The 25,514-nt window shown below is 35.6% G+C and overlaps 2 protein-coding genes and 4 non-coding genes across 6 annotated transcripts; 2 read left to right on the forward strand and 4 right to left on the reverse strand.

The window, feature by feature from the left end:
• Positions 1 to 1,087: 1,087 nt before the first annotated feature.
• LOC125651388 (arrestin domain-containing protein 17-like) lies at positions 1,088 to 6,812 on the forward strand. The gene is made up of 7 exons (XM_048879949.2): positions 1,088 to 1,251; positions 3,318 to 3,452; positions 3,758 to 3,972; positions 5,238 to 5,414; positions 5,555 to 5,737; positions 5,848 to 6,025; positions 6,103 to 6,812. The coding sequence occupies exons 1-7, from the start codon at positions 1,134 to 1,136 to the stop codon at positions 6,279 to 6,281; spliced, it is 1,185 nt and encodes a 394-aa protein (XP_048735906.1). The 5' UTR covers positions 1,088 to 1,133; the 3' UTR covers positions 6,282 to 6,812.
• Positions 6,813 to 7,402: 590 nt separating this feature from the next.
• On the forward strand, positions 7,403 to 8,905 carry LOC125651387 (probable G-protein coupled receptor No18). Its single transcript, XM_048879948.1, has one exon. It carries the CDS (start codon positions 7,403 to 7,405, stop codon positions 8,903 to 8,905), a length of 1,503 nt encoding a protein of 500 aa, XP_048735905.1.
• Positions 8,906 to 11,543: 2,638 nt separating this feature from the next.
• LOC125652953 (U5 spliceosomal RNA) lies at positions 11,544 to 11,662 on the reverse strand. Its single transcript, XR_007361771.1, has one exon. It is a non-coding gene; the product is annotated as a U5 spliceosomal RNA (small nuclear RNA).
• An 8,810-nt stretch (positions 11,663 to 20,472) lies between these two features.
• On the reverse strand, positions 20,473 to 20,591 carry LOC125652963 (U5 spliceosomal RNA). The gene has a single exon (XR_007361780.1). It is a non-coding gene; the product is annotated as a U5 spliceosomal RNA (small nuclear RNA).
• A 2,258-nt stretch (positions 20,592 to 22,849) lies between these two features.
• Positions 22,850 to 22,968, reverse strand: LOC125652960 (U5 spliceosomal RNA). Its single transcript, XR_007361778.2, has one exon. It is a non-coding gene; the product is annotated as a U5 spliceosomal RNA (small nuclear RNA).
• Positions 22,969 to 23,974: 1,006 nt separating this feature from the next.
• On the reverse strand, positions 23,975 to 24,088 carry LOC130046698 (U5 spliceosomal RNA). Its single transcript, XR_008795703.1, has one exon. It is a non-coding gene; the product is annotated as a U5 spliceosomal RNA (small nuclear RNA).
• Between the last annotated feature and the right edge of the window lie 1,426 nt (positions 24,089 to 25,514).

Raw genomic sequence — 25,514 nt, forward strand, 5'->3', positions numbered from 1 at the left:
CGCCCAGCATAAATAACGGTGAAAGTCGCGGGTCATTTGGGTATCAGCTTGAAAACGGAGGTCCCGCATCACAGTAGGCATAAAGGGCCATGGAGACGATTTTTGTACCAAAAAATCCCATTTGATTCGTGTAAAACATAGCAACAAACCTAATGTTTCAAAAACTGAAGCAAAGATGTATTTTATGAGACATCTTATGTCTAAATTTCTCATTTTCAAAATTTACAATCGGCCCAAAATCGTGTCCACACCCCTTTAAGGTATTCAATGTATAGCGACTATATTTCATATCTAATAAAAGAATGGTGGGACTTTTGTAATCATGGTATAATTTTGAAGTGTCCATCCAATAAATATTATCCACCATAGGAATTTTCAAAATTTGTGTTTACTGCTTGATTTATTTCTGGAATTTAACATTGAAGTCTATGCGAAGAGCCATGTTTTATTACAGTATTTAAAAAAAAAAAATTATGTTTTCATACAAACCTCTTTGTAGGAAGTTTCATACACTTTCTCTTTATGAAAATATGAATGAAAATTAATCATATACCACACATTTTTAGAAAATTAGAGTTTTCTTATTTTTACAATGGGCAGATAACTCTTCAAAAAAGTCTAACGTGCAAAAAAAGTCGACTTCTAATCATTTACATGGACAAACAATTAGAGGCACAAGGACGTAGAACAATACACATGGACAATCTGATATCGCTATCAGGTCTTGTCTTTCCTTCGCCAAGCATACCCGCCATTAGAAGTGACCGTCACAGGTCTTTCGGATATAAGCCACAGGCGCTTGTTTCTGTAAATAAGTAATACCATTATTATTAGTACACAGAGGTCATGACTTATTTACAGAAACAAGTGTCTGTGATATAACATTAAAAATGGGAGGCCCCGAACAAAGCTTGAAGAAATTTAAAAAAAAAGACTACCGATATTTTTAAGTGATAGTAAAACCGTAACACGAACTGTGTATTTCAATTCTTTAATTGTACATGAGTCTGTGTGTACACTCCACTTGGAACTATACATAATCTCTTCGTAATCCTAATACACAGATTAACGATCGGGGGATTGTTTACACTCCGGCAGGATGGAAATGGGACGTTCTTCACAAGACCACTAAAATGAGTGTAGCTAAAAATTTCAAGATAATTCTAACCAAATCACATGTCGTCTATTTTCCTGGACAGGATATCGACGGCATTGTACAATTTAATATCGGCGAAAAGATTGAAACAACTGGTAAGTCTCTCTCTCTCTCTCTCTCTCTCTCTCTCTCTCTCTCTCTCTGATTCTCTCTCTCTCTCTTATTGTCTCTCTCTCTCTCTAAACCTGTTGAGTGAGGACGTCCTCACAACATCTAGGAGAAAATATATACATATATTGTTGTAAAGTCAAACACAAACGTACTATTTTAGTAGTTTATAGGGACAAATATTAAAAAAATGTAAAAGGTTTATCAAATACTCTTTGAATTATGAAAAAATGAAACGTCTTGAGAGAGAACATCAATAGGGACATGTCTTCACGACTCTTGTCCCCACTAATCTAGTATCTTGTACCTAAACCTTCTGGGGTCGTGTTCATGGGGACGTAAATGTAAGGACAAAAAGTTTGTCCTCGTAGAGCGCTTTGAACAGTCCTCACAGAGGTTCTGAATGTAGGCTATGCCTGTCCACTTCTCTAAAGAGAGTAGTCAAATGGTTAAAAATTGTCCTCACTTTACACGTTCCATGAATGAGCCCCCCCCCCCCCCAGTTCTCTCTCTCACTCTTTCTCACACACACCCTCTCTCAAAGAATGATTTTTTATCTATTTGAATACAGCTTTTCTTCTATGAAAATGTAACAATTATGGAGCCATTGGACAAACTCCATGAATTTATTTCCGGTTTTTGGTACCCCCCCCCCCCCAAAAAAAACCTTTCGATGCTGATATATGTAAAAGAGGTAAATGAAATACAATATTCTAGCAAATAACAAAGGTATTCTCGTGATTATGGTATACACTTAATTATTGTATAATCGTGATTATGGTATACTTGTGATTGTGTTATACTCATGATTATGGTATGCTTGAGATTATGGTATACTTGTGATTATGGTATGCATGTGATTGTGGTATACTCATGATTATGGTATACTCGTGATTATTGTATACTTGTGATTGTGGTATACTCGTGATAATGGTGTTTGTGATTATGGTATACTCGTGATAATGGTGTTTGTGATTATGGTATACTCGTGATTATGGTATGCTTGTGACTGTGGCATACTCATGATTATGGTATACTCGTGATTATGGTATATTTGTGATTGTGGTATACTCATGGTTATGGTATACTCGTGATTATGGTATATTTGTGATTGTGGTATACTCGTGATTATGGTATACACGTGATTGTGGTATACTTGTGATTATGGTATGCTTGTGATTGTGGTATACTCTAGTCTCGTGCAACCAGACGCTCTGCTTTTTCCGTAAATATCCGAAGAGCAGAGAGTCTGGTAAAGATACGCGATAACGTTTGTAACGTCAGAACGAGGCTTACCAAAATTTCGGTATTTAATTTGATTGGTTGATTCAACAAATCTTCAAAATAACGACTACCGAAGAAATTTGTAATAGATTGAATTGCCGTTTTAGCTTAAGGATTTACAACTAGAGTGTTTATAAAAACTTTTGTAAAAGGAAAGGATTTATTTGCTGTTCTACCGACGAGAAATGGTAAAACCGTTTTATCAAAATTACTTTAGGAGGCAAAAGTGAAAGTACAATTTCCAGCTGACAAAGAGCGTATTTTTTTTTTTATTGTACATGTAGTAATGATTTTCACATTAATATCACTAATGAAGGATCAACTAATTAGCATCAAATTTCGGAATTGACTGTTTATGTCAGAGAGATAAATTAGCGCTCCCTAGCAGTAACAGTTATTATCGCATTATGAACTGCATGCGTCGATATACAACCAAAATAAGAATGTTGTAATCGCACACTGTCAGGTATACTGTAACCCAACTTTTATTTGTGATTACTTTATTTCGCGATTTACCAGTCATGCACTGATTCACGGTGACTAATTTTCGGGACTTTAATTATCTTAAACAAATATAAGAGACATCAATGGACTGGTTCACGGCGAGAAATATTCGCGATGATAGGTTCTCGCTATTCTAGCGAAAACTTCATGATCGCGAAAAAAAATTGGTTTACAGTATTAGTTTGCTAATGTATCAATATTTTGGTCGCTATGATAATGTTATGACCCGTGTGTTCCGCTGACTGACCGTTCGGTTTGTTTGCAGGTGTTCACCTTGAGTTAACGGGTCTATCTTATGTTTCATTCGAGGAGAAGCTCAAAAAAACGAAGAATGCTGGGATCTGTCACCACTCCTCTCTAGAGAGATACTGGCATACAAAGATTGATTTGGCCACCAAAGGTATAGTGTGTGTACATAGCGCCTGTAGATTTCATAGTATCCATTTACGTTACAATATAAGCTGCTTTACAAAGCATTGTCTTCGTTACATTTACTGCGATATTTTCACCATTTGGATGCGACTTTGAGCAGCCTCGTGAAATAAACGATAAAGAGTTTTGGGTTACTTACAGGTTTTCCCCAAGAGGCCTGTATTTTGTTCACTTGGCCGATTGTCTAACGAAGATTCAATTTTATGAAGCTTAAACAATATAGAACACTTTCTGCCTTTAAATGTTTGAATATATTGTCTTAATATCGCACAGATGGCGCTACATTTTCCTTGACGACTGGTACCTATCAGTATCCCTTTACTGCGCAACTTCCGGATGACTTGCCCACGTCTTTTGAGTGCGAGAACGGGTGCACGCGGTACTACTTGAGATCGTATATATCACGTGAGTCCCAGGGCGATCTGGACTGCCTTCTTCCATTCACAGTCATCACGTTCTTTAACCTGAACGATTCACCTTACGCAATGGTAAGTAATCGACCATTGTTTCAAACAAGAGGGACTTGTTGTTTTCATCGCTGGCTACACGAGATGAAATGTTCCGATAACACAGTTCCACGACATATTGTTTCTGTCTAGGGTGTAAATGTCTGTTTCTGGACAGGGGATTGGAGGGCCATAAACTTATTATGTAATGAAATAAAAACTAGATTCCTTTGCATTATAACACATTTTGGCCTCTCAACTGTACCCACCCCGCTCCTCAAAACAAGAGGCCCACAGGCCTTATCGGTCACCTGAATACTAGTGAAAAGGTATCACTACTTCCATGGGCTATGAAATATAGAAAAAATTTCCTGTTCTGAATATCTATGCTAAATTCTAATGTTCACCAACAGTGTAAAACAAGATGTGTTCTTAAAACTTCACTGCCCTCAAAAGTGCATACACTGATGAAAGGCTTTAAATAATAGGTGTATTAACATTAAAACATCAAAAGATATGACTAATTTGGATTCATCCTAAAGTCAACCCTGGGTTTTGATTGAAATTCACCTTTTTTTGTACATTCTTTTCTGCTATTCCTAAGTATGCATTTAGATTTTATACAGTATCAGCAAACTTACACATAAATACTATATACTAAGTTTGGCCCCACCCTGGGGTCAAAACCCTTACTCTGGGGAAAATCATATTTACAATTCTGGTAAGACTACCTGCTCTATCCATTTAGTTTCAATTTAGTATCAAAAGCACTAAAGAAAATGCTATTTAGGTGTTTTACACATAAACACTATATAACAAGTTTGGCCCCGCCCTGGGGTCAGAACCCCTACCTCAGGGATCATGAAATTTATAATTTTGGTAGAGGCCTTCCTGCTCTACATCACTATGTATTTAGTTTTTCTTACATGTTTGTGGTTCTTGAGAAGAAGATTTTTGAAAATTTGTCATTTTTGGGCACTTTTTGCCCAACCCCTAGGGCCCCAGGAGTGCTGGAGTCCTGAAATTTACAATTTATGTTCCCTTTGTTCCAAATATGTTTCATACCAAAATTGAAAAGAATTGGATTGGTAGTTATTAAGAAGAAGTTAGAAATGTTCAATTGTTAATGCACGACGGACAACGACGGACGAAACCAATTGCAATAGGTCACCTAAAATTGTAGGTACTCAACAGTATTGAAATTGTTACAGCTGTATAATTTGTGATCTGTCTTTCGTTTCAATTTGGAAAAGGAGATACCATTCCTGACTGCAATAATAATGTAAACGACTGTAGTTTGTATTCAGAGGTCAGAGGAGGCGGAAGATGTACAAACAGTGGGGTGTTGTACTTCCGGTTCAGTGAATACGAGACTGAAGGTTGCAAAGTTAGGATATGTTCCAGGGGAGAAAATTCACATCAACGGCGAATGCGACAACAAAACCCAAAATACACTCAAAAACGCAAGTCTGGACCTTAAAATGGTGAGTACAAATTCACCACATGGTATTTCAGATCACTTGAATGCGTTATAAGTCTTGTAATAATAAATGAAAATAAAACTGAATGTACATTTTGGCTATTCATACAAAGACACAAGTAACGTATTTTTGTACCTATGAAGAATATCACACTAAAGGCAACGGACAAAGAACGTTTCCTACAGAAAGACGTGCGGACGTGGCGGCTGGGGGAAATTCAGGCTAACACAACTTTATGTCTTGATGACCTTCATCTTGTAGTTCCGCCTTTACCCTCGTCAGGCTCCAGATTCTGCAACAATATTGATGTGCACTACTGTCTACAAGTAATATTGCATAAAATCTAGTAATTAGTTTGAAAATAAGCAATGCGTTGATAAAACGCATTGACGCAGGATTTAAACACACATTTACTTTAGAATAGAATATTTTGTAGTTAACAGTGCAGGTCACTTCCGGTGTTACTTCTACAGCATCTGTTGGTCTCATCATCGGAAATGTTCCGTTAGAACTTGGTGATAATGTCTTTACTGGTAGAAAAGGTGCAGACGACAGTGAACATACAGATAAACAACTTCCGGATCCCATACGAAGCTTGACAAGGAAGCTTAATGGTAAATAGTATTCCAAAAGTTTCACATTATCATTACAAGAAAACGTTGGGATCACATAATACATTTATTATTCACAGGTGCTGCAGTATCTAGAGATAGTGACTTTACGGTGACCTTGGACCACTATTTCCCACTACCTGGCCCAGGTGTCGACGACTACCAAGAGCGAGTTCCTTTGCAATGCCCAGAAATTAAATGGCATCCGTCTTATCTCTGCTTTGTCCAAAGACCCGACAAAGGCACTGACGGAACATGATTAGAACCGACAAAGGCACTGACGGAACATGATTAGAATATGATGAAAGGGATTGAAAATGAAGAGTCCTAAACTAGTTAACTTTACTTTCACTGTGGTCTAATTTTCGCTATTTTCAATGTATACCAAACCCATGAAATTAAAACGGCAGTGAATATAACATTGTCGTGACATCTATATAGAACAATCTGTGAATTTAACAATGTGTGTGAAATTGGTTGTTGGCAAGAAATCATGAAAATATTCAAAGTTGATAGCGTCGAATTCAGCGAGTTGGCATCGTCCTTGTCTGAAAATGCAGTAATGATGTCGATATTGAGAAATCGAAACTCGACAGGTAGTGGTGTATCCGAATATACGCAATATGAAGGATACTGCGGAAACAATTTACTTTGCTATCTAGAAATGGTGAAGAAAAGTAGACCGTAGACAGGAAGTATAAAGGTGTCACGTGACTCGGAGTCCGAGGAACTACCATACAGTTGAATTGTTTCGAGGTTGAATGAAATAAAATTATGACACTTGGTTAGATGCGATATTTGTATGTTGGTATAAAAAAGCATTGTTTAAACTTAAGAATTTTTAAATCTATCATTTAAAGCAATGGCACCCATGCGGTAAAGTCAATGTCCAATAAATACGATTATGAATAAAAAAGAGTTCGTGCTTGGCTCGTCTACATAAGATTTAAGATGGGATAACTCACCTACATGTATTAACCTATATGTATTAACCTATTTTATTGTTTGTTTCAACTCCGTGATTGCACTCGTCTTTATTCACATACAAAGTTATAATCCGGTTCAAAGAAAGCGCAAGTCGGCAGGCAGGTGCTTAAAGGGAATTATTTGGCAAATTTTACAAACGTTCCATGATCATTACTAGGCCCCCTGAAAACACATTCGAAGTGATGGTACATAAATTAAGATGAAAACGTATAAAGCAGTCGTCGTGGGTCTTCAATAGACAAGAATCCCCCTCGCCGTGGTGGTTGTGATTCTGGTGTGGTAATGGAATATCGCCGATAAACAGAAATGAGAGTCACTTTTTTTATTGCGTAAATCGTATTATGAAGAACGTGAACTTAATTTCCCCACCACTTTGACTCGTATTATCTGAAGATGGCCCTTATTGAGTCTGTTGGAGAAACGTTCATTGTTTGGTTACGAAGTGACGTCATACCCTACATTCTTTTTGGAACCTGTGGTGTTGTCATCATCGTAAGTTGTGTACTCAATATCTTCCTGATATTTATGTTGAAACGCCGGAAGTTAATCCTCCTTCCCTCGAACCGATACCTGTTACAACTAATTCTCGTGGACTTCATGGCGTGTGGCCTCATGCTTCTCCCAACCTGCGTGACAGCTCTAGCCAAGAGTTGGGTGATGTCGGAACCCGTATGTTACTTCCACGCTATAATGTCAACATGGTTGATGCTTGTTTCTGTTGGGTTGGTGTGCATTTGTTTAATAGAGAGAACTATAAAACAGAAGAAACCTGACCTTCATCACAGGATTTTCGATTCTAACATCGGTGTTAGTGTTACCTCCGTGATAATTTGGGTGATAGATCTTGGTATTGCTGTACTGCCTGTAACTGGAATTTCCACAGTAGCTTATGATGTCTACCAGGCATCCTGTGTCGTTTATTATTCTTCAAGTGTGATTTACATCATAGTAGTTTTCTCGTTCGCTTTTGTGATTCCTCTGCTAATTTTCCTTGTGACCTGTTGTCTCGTTTTCAATCATCATCGGAAGAAATTGAAACAGAAACAAAATGATGTCATGGAATTGTTGAAACCCACAACACAGCAGGACAACACTGTGACGTCACCGCCAACGTCTGAGAGAAGCACGATATCAACTACTGGCATCGTGCCAGCAGTTCAGGAGACACCGCGAGATAACAACGGAAGACGAGACACCCTCGCAGAAATGACGATGTCGGAGACAGAGACAATTAACAATCGTAGACGTTACTGGAGGAAGTTACGGAAATCCACAAACCGACGTCAAAGCCGGTTCCAGTCCGTTGTCAGTGCTGTTCAAAGCTACGATCTTTTTTCTGATGATCACAGAGACGAGGACCACCACCTGGCGGTGACCTACATGATCGTGTACTGCTTTCTTACGGTCTGCTGGTTGCCTTTCCTCATTCTGGCTTTGGTTAACGGCTTTAATGACTCGATATGGCGCGGTTGGTACTCACTCACGATGATTTTTTCCGTATTAAGCTTCATAGCTAAACCTATCATCTATATGGCACACAACAGACACTTTCAACAGAATTCTAAGATGGCATTGCCGGAAACGATTACTGTCAAAGTGGCCAGAATGCGAGAGTCTATTTCTTCTGCCGTTGACAAATTAGACAAAGCTGTCTTTGTGTCACCGAGAACAGAAAATAATTTTACAACAGCAATGGCTACAAATAAGGCGGCGAAAACGTGGATGAAGAAAATTAAAAAATCGGAAGACACGTCGGTCATACAGGAGGAATGTAATGATGAGGTTACAGGTACATCCGAATCTCGGTCTGAAGAAGAAGGAAGTGACGTAATCAGGGATTTGCCAGAAAACGACGTCCATCCAAACAGTGCTGACATGTCGACAGTACCTATATGATAAGCAGCGACAACCCCTCTCACAGCTGATGATAACTGTTGATTGTTACAGACGACGCATCGCTTAACCCTGACCGCCCACAACATTCATTATTCGCCGTTTTTGATACTTTAGAATATTTTTCAATAGTTGAAAAATTGGATTGATCAAGATATAGGGGTAACTGCAGGTGTGACGGGTCGACAGGGGATGCTTAATTACTCCCCCTAGTCACCTTATCCCACCTCTGGTATATCCAGGGATCTGTGTTTTCCCAACTCTTTATTGTGTATTGTTTATTGGAGTTATAAGATTGATCACTGTTCGTTATCTTCACCTTTCATATGTCAGTGGACAGAAATATTGTCACAAAAGTGTTTTCCATATTCGCAACATTCGTTGATATTCAAAAAATCGTTTGATTTCGTCAACAGAGATCTGGGTAAAAATAAATACGACTCGTGGAACGCCTCCGAGGTCGAGGAATGTTGTTTTGAAATATAAAAGCCTGGGCATTAGACCGAAGAGGTTGCCTTGCATTAACCACAAAAAACAATAACTACTATTTCCCTATACAGTACGAATTACATGTATGTCACTTCGTGATGTCATGACAGCTTCCGAAAAAGGAATGTATGTTGTTTTTTTGTTGTTGTTGTTGTTGTTGCTGATGACGAAAAAGGTGAGGTTGTTAGGTCTATCATGTTGAAAGATATTTCAAATATAGTATATTTATTTTGATTATAACAAGCTATATCAATGCGATATATAACAAGAGGTACTGTGAGCAATACTCACTAAGAATATCCCGATCTCCCAAAGGGTGTTGTTAATAGGTATGGATTACTCTTTCCTGAGCACAAAAAAAGCATGAGAAAACCTTGGGTAGTCTCTTCTCTAGAAGTGCGCTTGACCTTTGACCTTTTGTCCCCAAATTCGATAGGGAACACCGTCCATTGGGATTGGGTAGTTCATATGTACGATATGGTGACCGTAGGTGGAAACCATATTGCTACTTCGATATCCAGTGCGGTTGATCTTTGACCTTAAAATCGATAGGAAATATTTCCCTCCCATGGTAGTCCATATGTATGATATGGTGACTGTAGATGGAAAGGATAACGCTTTAGAGCCCGGAAACCATTGCGTCTACAGACGGACAACCCGATTCCAGTATAACCCCCCCCCCCCAACTTTGTTGCGGGGGGATATAATTATCTGATCTCCTCTGAATACACAGTACACACTCGTGGAAGATGGTCAACTTTAGTCTGGTTCCCCTTTTCACAATTCCGTTCGCGCACTATCTACATTGAGAGAGTACGGGAACGACATTGTGGAAAGGCATCACTATGTTTGTTTACATGTGTGTTGATCTCGGTACGCGGACGATTGCTTTCTTGTTGAATGTCAAATATTCTTCAGTTATTTATATATTTGTTGGTACGGTAACATACACTGATTAATTTTTATATCACTGAAATAAAATTATTCAACACCTTTGGAAATATTTTTCAATCTTGTGTTCTTCCTGTTCAATATTGTTGTTCCGGAGTATGGCATTCAACTATTAGAAACCGTACAAAAACCGTGTTAATTGATGCATCGTTTGGACTCTCCATTCCTCTCATGCTCTCGATATTCTTTTCAATTGTTGTAAAAAGTTGAGACTAAATATTAACTGCACTAAATCAAACGTATCGGTAAAGAAAATACAATACCCTCCTCAAATTAGATATGAATTGAGAATCATTTTAAAAGAGCTACTAAATGCAAGTCAGCATAGCTATGTTCACTTGCATAGTGTAGCTCAACTTTTTACAACAATTGAAAAGAATATCGAGAACATTTTGCATATCAACTCATTTTCACCGAGGATAAGAACATCATCCATTTAACAAAATTTTGGTCTTTTCAGTACTGATAGTAATGCGAAATTTCTAACTCGAGATCGTTGATGAAGAGGGAAAACAATGCGGGTGATAGGACGTCGCTTTGGCGTACGCCATTTGAGCACCGAAACCAGTACGAAAATATTTTGGAATATAAACAAGAAATAGCATTATATGTTGGACGATCGATTCCATTCAATTATAGCTTGTATTGTGTTCTATCTCTGTTATTGTAGAGATCAAAGAAATGGCGCGTCCATTATTCTCCAATATATACCGATAAATCGATAGCTTGTCGGAACAGTTTTTCCACAAGAAAAATAGATAGATGGGTTTATCGAGAAAATATCGGTTTCTTGTCTTCGACCTGATTAGACGTTGTTTATATTGCGAAGATCTATTTTAATGGATTTTCCGCGGCGGTCCTACCTGGGTTTTTTTTTTTACCAGTTCGTGTTTTGTTATTACAACAATAAAATAGATTAATGAACGTAATGTTACAACCCCCTGCCCCAGTTTACCTATGTATGGTTTCAAACTAGGCCGTCGTTTTATTTCAATATAATTTCTATTACCTGAAACTGTCCTACAAATAAGAAAATGAATGCCTCGCCGAGCTTTGGTTCTGATTTATTTCATTCCGAGAAGATGAACTTTAATATACCGGTGGAAACTCTCGCTAAATCTGCTAGCAGAGCTTGAGGTTCTTTGAACTGGCTATGTGCATTCCACTCTATATCGTACATTGTCTGCTATCGTAATTGTATTACCCTACTTATCGTAGGGCATCAAAAATAAGTCTATAGACTCATTTATGTTCCTCTCCACGGAAATCTTTAGTAAAAGGCGAAAGATTTAATCGTGGATTGAAGAGAAACCAGAGTATCTGAACGAATTTTCAAAAAGGTATTATACAATCACTACTTTTTATTTAGCATAGGTTTTAAGGTAAATCCTGTAATTATCATCAAGTTTTTGAATATTCTAAACATCAATCCTGTATTTCTTTTAAATTTAGATTAATTGTAATATAATGTAAATAATGGTTTAAATTATTTACAAGAGCACGCTTAATTTCATCCACAAAACACATATTATTGGTTTTACAAAATTCACAAAGGGAGATGACTCTAAATTACAATTCTACAGATGAATTTGTTGGGATGAAAGCGTTGTAAATTACCGAAATGGTTTCTCTGATTTTGAATATGAGATTAAAAACTACATTTGATTTATATTTAGTATGTAGATGTTGTTAGTAGCCCCGTACACAGGAGGTGGAGGGTCGCTTTAAATAAAGTCTCTCATGCGTGTGTGTTTGTCCTATCTCCAAGGAAATGCACTATATCATACTGCTAACGGAAATGTACATCAAGACCACTACAGGAAATTGATTTTTATATATATCGTATAATTTGTTATTCTTTTATTCATTTATTTTTTTATTTCAATCAAAAATTTTTTTTTTTTTCCTTTGTGTGTTTTATTTTAATTCGTTGTTGAATGCCTCGGGACTTAGTCAATTTGTAGCAAGGCGAGACAAACGTTTATTACCCGGACCCGCTTGTCAACAAAGAGAAACAATACAGCATATTTAACCTGGCCTACACCTCGGTTGATATAGCCTAGGTCACGCAAGCTGTTTGACTTCCCACTCAGAGTTCTCGTAGAAACACTCCATTGACAAACGTGTAGGTGACCTAGACTACGGTTGATAATGGTTTTCTCGGGGTGAAAATTTTCAATATTACCGTCAACTACATGCAATTCAATATACTGAATGTTATATAGACAAACCGTTCATGCCACAGGGGCTAAGCCCGTTTTGGGCCCGAACTCTGTGATACCCCTGTGTTTATGGTATCACAGAGTTCGGGCCCAAAACGGGCTTTTTTAGCCCCTGTGGTTCATGCAGTAGCCTGAGTAGGCCTGGCTAAATGTCTGTTGTTGTTTGTTTTTTGTTTTTTGTTTTTTTATCAATCACTGCCATGCGATGTTTTATACATCAATGCTGGTATTTGCTTTTATTACAAACGCCCATACGACGTTATCTTACAATCTATACGGCGAACCGTACGTACATAAATTTGACGCATGTGATAATTTTTATAATATCATTCGTTGTAAAGTAATGTTAGTTACCCGTTGCTAAATACTATCACCCTGGGGTGCGTCCACGGTTTCTATTCTCAGAGGGAAACGTTTTTTCCCCCAAACTGTTACATGGTTAATCAGATTAGAATAATTTACATGAAAGTATAATAAATGTTATCGTAAAGGCAAAAAGTACTATATGTTAGGTCACAGGCAAATGTGCCTCACGCGAAATTCATGTGAAAAATTTTACGTGAAATTCACGTGAAAAGAGCATCAAATGTGAATTTCACGTGAAAATTCATGTGAAATCTTTAACATGAATTTCACATAACATTCACGTGAATTTCACATAACATTCACGTGAATTTCACATAAACTTAATAACGTTAAATCATACATTATTTTGATACCCTGTATCCAATTTCCTGATAATTTAATTGATTGAATTTGTTTTTACATGGTTGTCTTCTTTGTCTTTCTTTTAAACTCTGAAGAAAAAAATTATGTAATAGAAAGACTGTTCAATGTATAAAAGGAGTCATCTAAATCCTTATGTACACGTACTATGAATGAAATTGCATGTAGATGTAGCAGAAACTAAAAAAAAAAAAAAAAGTTGCAAAATTATCAATAATTTGTGTTTGAAAGAAACATAACCTTTTATATATCATTATACAGAATAGAATAAAATTTTATACATGTACGATGACCATGTGACAAGGTACAGAAGGAAGTCATGGAATATGTTTTCAAATTGTCATGTTCTAGTCCAGAGGTGATTTGAAAATGACTTTGCATTCCTCATCATCTAGATTAAAACTATATAAATGCATGTCTTAAAATGAAACGATTGACATTGATGTTGCCAAAATGCCATGTTTTTCTGAATTTTTTTTTTTTAATTGCTTGCACATACATGGCATCATAATATTATGAAACATATGATTATTCAAACATTGATAAAGATCTTGTTTGCAAATTCTGAAGTCTGTACGTAATATTAAAAATTACCTGAACAATATTATAGTTGTTTAACATTTATTATTCAAATAATTTTTTAGGCACGTTATATTATCATCGTTTTTCAAAGTGGGGTGGGTTTACTATTTCATCACAGCTTTCAAGCTTACATTCTTTTCATTTACCACTATTGTTAAAGAGGGAGCAACCAATATATATTTTATTTGCAATACGATATAACAAAGGATGGACATCGTTACACCCCCCCCCCCCCCCCGATTCTACGTGATGCCTCCATGAAGGTTAGAACGTTAGCACCCGTAATCAATATACAGATTAATTAAATTATAAAACTTAAGTTCTGAATTACGATTACCATGTTCTCTGATGAATAAGGAAATATTAACAAACCGTGTAGCGTTATGCGATTCTGCGACACGTCCCCGAAGCGACAAGTTTCCGTATTTTCACTGTCGTGCGTATTCATTGACGTACCCAATCTCTACCCAGAGTTACCGTTCCTTACACTCACTTACAAGGAACGACAACTCTGGGTAGAGATTGTGACGTACCCCGTCTGATTCTCATCAGTCGGAAATAAGTGGTTGCATTAGGAACTTTAAATCACATAAATGTAATAGGCCTAATGGCTTGAATTTACACTGAACATTTACAATACTCTATTCCATCTTACCTCTTGAATTCCTACATATATACATATATATATATATATTGAATAAGTTGAATATACAATGCCCTATACATGATAAAATGTTGCTAATAAGTTGTATGAAAAATTTAAATATCAGTGGTGTAATACACTCTCAGACAATGCAGACAAACAATTTGGTAAATTACGAACCTATGCACTATTCAAATCAAGATTCTGTAAAGAAAAATATTTTTCAGTAATTCGTAATCCTCATGTTTTGCAATGTTTCACAAATTTCAGAATCAGTTCTCACTATTTGGCTATTGAAACTGGACGTTACACACAAACACATGTAAATGGGAGAATATGTACTGTCTGCAAGTCTGACTGTGTAGAAGATGAATTCCATGTTGTATTTGACTGCATAGCATACCAACACTTAAAAGAAAACCATTCATAGAGTCCATGAACATTTTGTGCAAGAATTTTATAAACCTGTGTAATAGACAAAAATTTATCTGGCTTATGAGCAACGAATGTAACAATATTATTAAAAAATTTGCCAATTACATGTATAGCTGTTCATTACTAAGAAAAGTTGATTTATCATGAACTTGTAAATTTTATTTTTCATCTATCATTAGGATAGTCCGAAATATCTGACGTTTTCCTGGCTTTTTTATGATTTATGTATATGAACTTTGTATTCTTTGTATGCCTTCTGGGCCCAAAATTGGAAATAAATAACTTACTTACTTACTATAATACATGTGCTTTCACATTCGCTGTGTTGCAGACGTCAAACGCGTCAGACGGCTTACTCGAGTGTGACGTCAGAGTATTGTAAATATTCCCGGAATCTGACTAGTGTAAAGCTTTATATTTTTAAAAAAGCTATCTAAATACATGAACAATAATGTTGAGGATTATTTATGTTTTTCGCTTTTTTTCAAATGCTAGAAATCTGTGTTTTCCTTTTTATTGATGATCTACAAATTCGGGATGGTGATTACGGCTGTTAGAAAATTTTCATTTCTACATGCGTGTATCAGTTTCCAGTAGGCCTAACTTTATGCATACACCAGCTTCCAGTGTATCACACCGGTAATCAATATTATTCTCGATGTATATAGGGAGTAATTAAAATTGATGCCAAATTACGGAAAACTGAAATGATGTTACCAGCGCCTCGTCTACCGACAGCGAAAAAACAATACCACGGCATTTTTCCCACGTGTAGGCCTACAATACTCGTACCCTCAAATCACATGTATGAAAACAGCACAAGTGCACTCCGACAAGTAGTTCGTTACCAACATCATACCAGCAGCGATATAAAAAATGTACCAGTTACTCATCTTCAACAGTAGTTTTACACAACCGACAAAAACGACAATCTTTTGGAATAGACCTAAACCTGGTTTTGAATATCTACCAGTTTCAATTTCTAAAGGGTGGGCAGATATTCTTAGCTATGTTAATTTAAAACGTACTACTCTCATTATTGAAAATTTCAAATGGTCTTTTAATTCATAGTTCTTTCTGATTTTACTGTAAAATAGTAATTTTCCACGTTTAGAAAATTTTGTGTTTTTATCAACATAGTGATTCTTCAAGTAGTTGTAAATGTGCTTTCATTCATATCTATAATGATGGGAGATTTAATTTATTTCATAATTCTTAAAAATAATTGGAAATGAGAGAAATCAGGTGTGGAAAGTACGTGTAATTATACTACGTACAGAACTACAATGTAAGTTAATTAATAATTTCGCAAATAAACGAGGAGAGAAAGGGGTGGACAGGATCTACTTTATTGGTCGTTTGCCAAATTTTTTATAAATGTACTCTAACTTAAATTGCCTAATCTTCATATCTTTTTAAGCGCTAAGCGTAGCTTAATTAAGCGCTAAGCGTAGCTTAAGCGCTTATTGCCGCCAGTTGGATTTTGCTTTCGTCATCATGTTTCCGGTTTATGGTCACCTATAGGAGAATTTATGCATCGCTGTAGTCAAGTCGTGTTTAAAGTAGTCGTAATTTTGCAACCGATCTAGCACGGGGATAACATTCATATCTGCAGTTGCATCCCCCCCCCCCCGGAAATACAGTTCGTTGAACAGTGAATAAAATATGTATAAAAAAGGTGATATTTTTGTCCTCATTCTTGGGGAAAGTGAGACACAGATGCAGGTCATTCTTCAGTTAAAATTCCCATTTGAATCTGCGTCTATAATAATTAAAGTGATTCAAAATCTAAAATTGAATAAGAATATGTATATGAAACCGTTTTAGCTAGGGTGCCTTTGCATTGTTACCTTCGCATGGCGCTTAGAGGCCAGGAAAATCAATTTGCATGGTGCAATCTATAATTAGAAGCCACGTCATTAAGCTATGTACACGAATCAGGAGTGTTTTCCACGTGTGTTTTGGCTGCTGTTCCGACTCAGTAAAATTTTTGTCCGACGCAGCAAAAATGTGTGCAACACAGTAAAAAATTAACTGATCAGCGTCCATTGTGAACGAGAAAGAATTTGAGCACGATTATGCTTTGACAGCGAAGGACAGAGATCGGTGTCTCAGAAGGATGCTATTGCATAACTGCTTACACTTTCCCCGATCATATATGTAAGTCGGTCATGCAGAAATTTAGAGGATGCAACGGTGTAACTTAAGCTTACTTTATTATTTCTAAACGACCAAGATATTCTTCAGAATCATCGTCAACACAATCAAATTTGATTTCGTGATTTAGTTTGAAAAATGAGACTAAAAATAATAGTCTTGGGGCAAGGAAAAGATAAAAGGTACAACAGTATATTATATTATATTATGGAAGACAATACCCCGGTTTCAAGTATTCAAAACACCGCGTGGAATTTTACGAGGGCTGTATGCTGAAATACATATGTTTAGAACAAGTGTTAGATAAACATTGCCATTGTGTCAAGCATGAATGTGAACTGGTTTGCGGTCCACAGCACGCTACATACAACGAAAAGTAATCGTGTTTTCAATTTCTTTGTACTTCAAACAAACAATTGACAATGACATGCATGTGCTACATGTATTTCCGAACGTACAAATGATGAAGAAGGGGGAGGGGCATGGATGTACTGTCGTTGTTCCCTGTCCCCACATTTTGTTTTCGCTGAACGATCTTTTCATATAAAAAAGATGCATTTAGTTTTTTGGTGAGATGCCTCTTCAATATTTCTAACAGCGGTTTGAACATTACCGTTTGAAAATTACTTTTGTAACTTTTCAGTGCCTAGTTTGGGATTCTCATTTAGCTACATTTACATGTTGTAAATTTTGCATATTTATTGCGAGTCACTTCTGTTACGTTTTTTTTTCATATTAGAACTCCTACACAAGCTTCGAATCTTGTGGTTTTTTGCTAAGGTTATTAGCGTTTTCATATAAAGAACCGTTTTATAAAATTAAAACAATAGCAATGTGTATTATGTCTCATTCAGACAAACGGATGAGTCTCCTTTGCAATATGAATATGAGCTTTTACACAAGAAGTGTAATACACACAAGTTGATGAGTACAGCGTTTAATGTTCCTGTGTACAAACTCTTGTTTTTTTTGTTTTTGTTTTTTTTTGTTTTTGTTTTTAGATTTACGAATAACAAACAATCACTACAATTGCTAAATGTAAATCCATGCTTATATGTTACTCTAATTCATCATCATATTTGAATTAGTATATCCTCTTGCACTAACTTTCATGTTAAAAATGAGCTATCTCCACTCTTGTTGATGACGCAGTATTCAGTTTCAAAGTAATATTGCACATGTATGATGAACATCTTTTCTAAATAACTTCCTAAATTTTGTTTTCGGTTATACATGTATTTATCGGACTTATTTGGATTCAGATTCTCTCCAACCTGATTTTGAATTGAAAATAACTTCATTATTGATTACAAAAAAGAATTCCACTTTCATGGTTTGATTGCTATTTACAGATAATTATGCACTGGATTCTGTAGTACAAGTCATACAGATGCATGTTTATGTGTGTATTTAAATGATTTCTGGTAAGGTAGTGAAATGGATGTAAAGCGTTTCATAATCCTGCATTATTGGTGTGTTTTGACATGTGGCATTTGTTAGTGTATGTGGTTATGTGTAATTTTCTTTTTTGTCCAGTTTGTTTGTTCCTTTCTATTATAAGTGACTTACATATATGTATCAAACTATTGATTTGTTTCATTTCAGTTGTATTCTAAAAATATTTCATACACTATTTAACTGGAACACAACAGTAAGTTAGTTGCGTAATAACAATTGAACACTTTATACCGAAAACTACCATTACAACTGTTTTCACATTTTCTACCAAAAATGTTCTTCTCTATAACATCACATCTGTAAGAGAAAAAAATGCAGAGTCATGTAGAGCATTTAATGATCCAGGGACCGGAGCAGAGCGGATCAGAAACCCTTGCCTTGGGAAGATGGGTGGGAGCTAAACAGGGTATAAAGTGTTCATTTGTCAAATATTTGAATAACATAGCCTTAAATGCTATTGATTAATTGTATCTTGTTTAACGTTCTTCTCAATAATTTTTAATTCATATGGAGACGTCACCAAGACCGGTGAAGGGCTTCAAATTTAGTCCTATGCTCGGCGCTTACGGCCATTGAGCAGTGAGGGTTCTTTAGCGTGCCACACCTACTGTGACACGGGACATCCGTTTTAAAGCCATCTCCGAGGACCCGTGACATTCACACCTGATGCCGAGAGTTTGATGATGGAACTGTCACTTCCTGTTTAACGAACTAGGTCTGTCGCGGCCGGGATTCGAACCCCGACCGCCCGCATACAGAGCGAACACTTTACCTCTGGACCATCGCAGCGGTGGTAATGCTATTGATACTAAATTCTGATTATAGATATTTAATAAGAACAGGTGTCCTTTACCAAAATTGTAAATTTCATGATCCAAGGACAGGGTTTTAGTTTAGTGTGGGATCAAAATTATCATAGTGACCATTGTTTTAACAACATCATATAAAATTTATATTTCAACGTGTTGAAAAGTTTCAGGACATTGCTTCCAATCCATATTTGTTATTTTCTTACAGAAAATGTACTACTTAGTTATGCGAAAATAAAGAATAATGCATAAACCTTTTTTTAATGTTGTTCCTGCTCATTAACATTACAAACAGAATTCATGAAGTCAGCTTAGCGCTTTTCAGTACTTTCAGTACTTTGACTATATTTTACCTTAATTTTAATTTTTTCTCTCGCTTGAATATATCAAAAAGTGTTCAAATTTTAGTGTAAATATTTCACTTTAATGGCTTTTCTTGTGAAATTTTTAACGTGAACAGCTTTTCACGTGAAATTCGTGTGAAATTGTTCGTGTGAATTTCACATGAAGAACTTTCACGTGAAATTCGTGTGAATCTTTTCACGTGAAATTCGTGTGAATCTTTTCACGTGAAATTCACGTGAATCACCGTTCACATTATTTCTTTGCAAAATTCAAAATCACACTAAAATTTTCGCAAGGAACTAAAATGAAAAATGATATAATGCTTTTCACGTGAAATTCATGTGAAAAATTTAATGTGAATTTCACGTGAATTGCTGTTCACGTGAATATTTTAACGTGAACATTTTATCATACGCCAACGATATTGTTATTCTCAGCAAAATTAAAACTGATATGCGAAATGTCCTTGATATTCTTTCAAATTGGTATAAATGGTGGAGATTAAATGTGAACGGATAAATCGAACATAATGCATTTCAGGAAACACAACATCCCTGAAAGAAAATTTCAATTCAATAATTAGAGAAGAGGTAGAATATAAAAATCACTCGCTATTCTCGTTATTCACGAGAAGATGAACTTTAATATACAGGTAAAAACTCTCGCTAAATCTGCTAGCGGAGCTTGAGGTTCTTTGAACTGGCTACCTGCATTCTAAGCTATATCGAACATTTTCTGCTTTAATAATTGTATTACCCTACTTATCGTAGGGCATCATAAATAAGTCTATAGACTCGTTCATGTTCCTCTCCACGGAAATCTTTAGTAAAAGGCGAAAGATTTAATCGTGGATTGAAGAGAAACCAGAGTATTATCATTACGTTTCAAAGAGAGCTTACATGATCACTCTTTCTTACTTAGCATAGGTTTTCAGGTAAATCCTGTAATCATTATCAAGTCTTTCAATAAGTTACAAATCAATCGTATTTTTCTTTTAAATTGCGATTAAGTGTAATATAATGGAAATAATGGTTTAAATCATTTATAATCAAATGTTTAATCTAATTTAATCCGCATCACAAAATATGTTTAAAAAATTACAAATTAAAGGGAGACAACTTCCAAGAGTGTACAATTTTATAGATTTGTTTATTATACATGTCTATGTACATGTACATATGATTGGGATCAAAGGATTTTGTGTTACTGGAATGGTTTCTTTGATTTAAAAATACATTGGATTTATATTTAGTATGTGGATGTTGTTAGTAATCCCATACACAGGAGGTGGAGGGTCGCTTTAAATAAAGTCTCTCATGCGGGTCTTTTTGTCCTTTCTCCAAGGAAATACACTATATCATACTGCTAAAGGAAATGTTCATCACGGTCATTACTAGAAATTGATTACATTTTTATATCCTGTGTCATTATTTTATTTCTTTTTTATTTGAATCAAAATTGTTTCCCCTTTGTGGTTTTCAATTTTAAATAACAAATTTAAGGTGGACCGATCCTCATATGACTTATCAATATTAATGGTCAAAAGTGGAAAAACTGTATTAATTTCCGTTCAGTATAGTTTAATTCAATCAATAACCAAAGAAAATGTGTATGTTACCACCTTTTTAAAGATGTCAGACATACAAAAACAGAAGTATATATCAACATAAAAAAATCACACATTTTCGTTAAACAGAATAATGAAAATTAATAATATAAAAAAACAACAACACCTTGTTGATATGTCAACTGCTAATCCATAGATATATGAAAATTAATTGTGGATATTAGGGAAATCATTGTATCATAGACATGCAGTAGAGGAAGTTCCAGCATAGGAGTTATTGCCCTTGACAACATTTTTAAAATTATAAATCATCGATTATCTACGGAAAATAAAACCTTTTTCAGTATTAAAAGTTTACCAAATTTTTTATTTTATTCAGTAAATAAAATTCCTCTGAAAGATATATTTCTATCATGCCCAAAATTTAATTTAATAAAGATTTTGCAAAAACCTATGCCATCACAAGAGGATCGATCGACCTTAATTCACGACCGTAAGTTAACTTTTGCAACTTTCCTTAACCTTGAAAAATCTTTTGATTTCGTCAATAGAGATTTACAACATTATAAACTGCAACTAAATGGAATGAATGGTATAATATAAAACGTTATTTGTAGCTTATATTCAAAATCATTTTAACAGTCTTCGTACAAATTGGTTTCAATGCTCAAATGGCGTAAGTCAAGATGAAAACTTATCACTCTCGTTGTTTTGTCTTTTTATCAACAACCGTGCAACACAAATTTCACAGCTAATTATGGGAGTAAATATTGAAGATGAAAAGTGAACATTTTATCTTTAGCCAACGATATTGTTTATCTCAGCGAAAATGAGACTGATATGCCAATGTCCTTGATATTCTTTCAAATTGGTGTAAACCAGTGGCGGATTTAGAGGGGGGCGAAACACCCCCCCCCCCCCTTAAAATTTTAGAATTTAAGGTAAATCACGGTATCTTGTTTCGGAAAATGTACTAAACGATAAAAGAAGCAAATATTTCTTCCACTCCCGGAGAAATAAATGACAAAATCCTTTGATTTCTTGAATTACTTCATTGGGAGAACCTAATTGTTTCCAAATAACCCTTAAAATTTGGGTCATTGTATTAATTTCACCTTATTGAAAGGATAGAAAATAATACAAATGACTTAATAGGAAAAATATTTCAAGCCCCATAAAATCTGTAAAAATCCATGAGCTTCCGGGAGCTTCGCCCCCTGGACCCCGCCCAGGGCTTCGCCCAGGACCCGCTGCCTCATAAAGTGGCGCCCCCCGTACCACAATTTCAGAATCCGCCCCTGCAAACGGTGAAGATTAAATGTGAACTGCTAAATCGAACATAATGCATTTCAGGAAACACAACATCCCTGAAAGAAAATTTCAATTCAATAATTGGAGGTACAATATGAAAATCACTCGCTATTTCGGTGTTATTCACGAGAAGATGAACTTTAATATACCGGTGGAAACTCTCGCTAAATCTGCTAGCAGAGCTTGAGGTTCTTTGAACTGATTACCTGCATTCTAAGCTATATCGAACATTTTCTGCTATAATAATTGTATTACCCTACTTATCGTAGGGCATGAAAAATAAGTCTATAGACTCATTCATGTTCCTCTCCACGGAAATCTTTAGTAAAAGGCGAAAGATTTAATCGTGGATTGAAGAGAAACCAAAGTATTATTATTACGTTTCAAAGAGAGCTTTCATGATCACTTTTTCTTACTTATCATAGGTTTTAAGGTAAATCCTGTAATCATTATCAAGTCTTTCAATAAGTTATAAATCAATCGTATTTTTCTTTCAAATTGGGATTAAATGTAATATAATGGAAATTATGGTTTAAATCATTTATAATCAAATGTTTAATCTAATTTAATCCACATCACAAAATATTGGTTTAAAAAATTACAAAGGGAGACGACTTCCTAAATTGTACAATTTGATAGATTAGTTTTATTATAGAATTTCCCACCTAGCTGGTCGGTCAGTTATTTTTCACACCTGGCCGATCTTGATCACCCATGTGGCCAAATTTTCTCGTCTTCAGAAAGTGGCCATACCTTAAGGGCAATTTACACATGTTTTACTACAATATAAACTGCCACCAATTGGAATCACTTGTATAATATATAACGCTATTTGTAGCTTATCTTCAGAATCATTTCCCTGTGTCTACATCAACGCTCTTCGTACGAATTGGTTTCAATGCTCAAATGGCGTAAGTCAAGCTGACAACTTATCACCTTCATTGTTTTATCTCTTCATGAACGACCGTGCAACACAAATTTCACAACTAAATACGGTAGTAAATATTGAAGTTAAAAAGATGAACATTTTATCATACGCCAACGATACTGTTATTCTGAGTGAAAATGAGACTGATATGCCAAATGTCCTTGATATTCTTTCAAATTGGTGTAAACGGTGGAGATTAAATGTGAACGGCTAAATCGAACATAATGCATTTCAGGAAACACAGCATCCCTGAAAGAAAATTTCAATTCAATAATTGGAGAAGAGGTACAATATGAAAATCACTCGCTATTTCGGTGTTATTCACGAGAAGATGAACTTTAATATACCGGTGGAAACTCTCGCTAAATCTGCTAGCAGAGCTTGAGGTTCTTTGAACTGGCTACCTGCATTCTAAGCTATATCGAACATTTTCTGCTATAATAATTGTATTACCCTTTTAGGGCATCAAAAACAAGTCTATAGACTCGTTCATGTTCCTCTCCACGGAAATCTTTAGTAAAAGGCGAAAGATTTAATCGTGGATTGAAGAGAAACCAGGGTATTATTATTACGTTTCAAAGAGAGCTTACATGATCACTCTTTCTTACTTAGCATAGGTTTTCAGGTAAATCCTGTAATCATTATCAAGTCTTTCAATAAGTTATAAATCAATCGTATTTTTCTTTTAAATTGAGATTAAGTGTAATATAATGGAAATAATGGTTTAAATCATTTATAATCAAACGTTTATTCTAATTTAATTCACATCACAAAATATTGTTTTAAAAAACTACAAAGGGAGACAACTTCCTAGAGTGTACAATTTTATGGATTTGTTTTATTATATATGTACATGTGCATATGATTGGGATCAAAGGGTTTTGAGTTATCTGTATGGTTTCTTTGATTTAAAAATACATTGGATTTATATTTAGTATGTGGATGTTGTTAGTAGTCCCGTACACAGGAATTAAAGGGCTGCTTTAAATAAAGTCTCTCATGCGTGTCTGTTTGTCCTATCGCCAAGGAAATACACTACTAATATATAATACTGCTAAAGGAAATGTTCATCATGACCATTACTGGAAATTGATTAAATTTCTATATCGTATGTCATTATTTTATTTCTTTTTTATGGGAATCAAAATTCTTTCCCTTTTGTGATTTTTAATTCTAAATAACAGAGTTCAACAATGTATCAAAGACAGTGAAAACACCTTCTGACGCACAAATCAGATTCCGACGAGATAGACCATGTGAAGATGATGTTTTTACCTTAACCAATTTAATTCACGGCCGTAAGTCCACTTTTGCTACTTTAATTGACCTTGAAAAATCTTTTGATTTCGTCATTAGAGATTTACTACAATATAAACTGCAATTAAATGGAATGAATGGTACAATATATATCGCTATTTGTAGCTTATATTCTAAATCATTTCAACGGTCTTCCTTCAAATTGGTTTCAATGCTCAAATGGCGTAAGTCAAGGTGAAAACTTATCACTCTCGTTGTTTTCTCTCTTTATCAACGACAGTGCGACACAATTTCCACAGCTAAATACGGTAGTAAATATTGAAGATGAAAAGATGAACATTTTCCCATACGCCGACGATATTGTTATTCTCAACAAAATTGAGACTGATATGCAAAAAATTCTTTTGATATTCTTTCAAATTGGTATAAAACGGTGGATTGATTGATTGTATCTTGCTTAACGTGTCGCTAGAGAATTTTTCACTCGATCATATGGAGACGTCACCAAGACCGGTGAAGGGTTTCAAATTTAGACCTATGCTCAACGCTTACGGCCATTGAGCAGTGAGGATTCTTTAGCGTGCCTTCCCTACTGTGACACGGGTCATCCGTTTTTAAGGTTATCTCCGAGGACCCGTAACATTCACACCTGATGCCGAGCGTTTGGCGATGAAATTATCACTACCTGTTTGAACGACTTAGATCTGTCGCGATGGTGCGTCCGTGGCCGAG

The sequence above is a fragment of the Ostrea edulis genome, chromosome 5 (assembly GCF_947568905.1).
Source record: "Ostrea edulis chromosome 5, xbOstEdul1.1, whole genome shotgun sequence".
Lineage (NCBI taxonomy): Eukaryota > Metazoa > Mollusca > Bivalvia > Ostreida > Ostreidae > Ostrea > Ostrea edulis.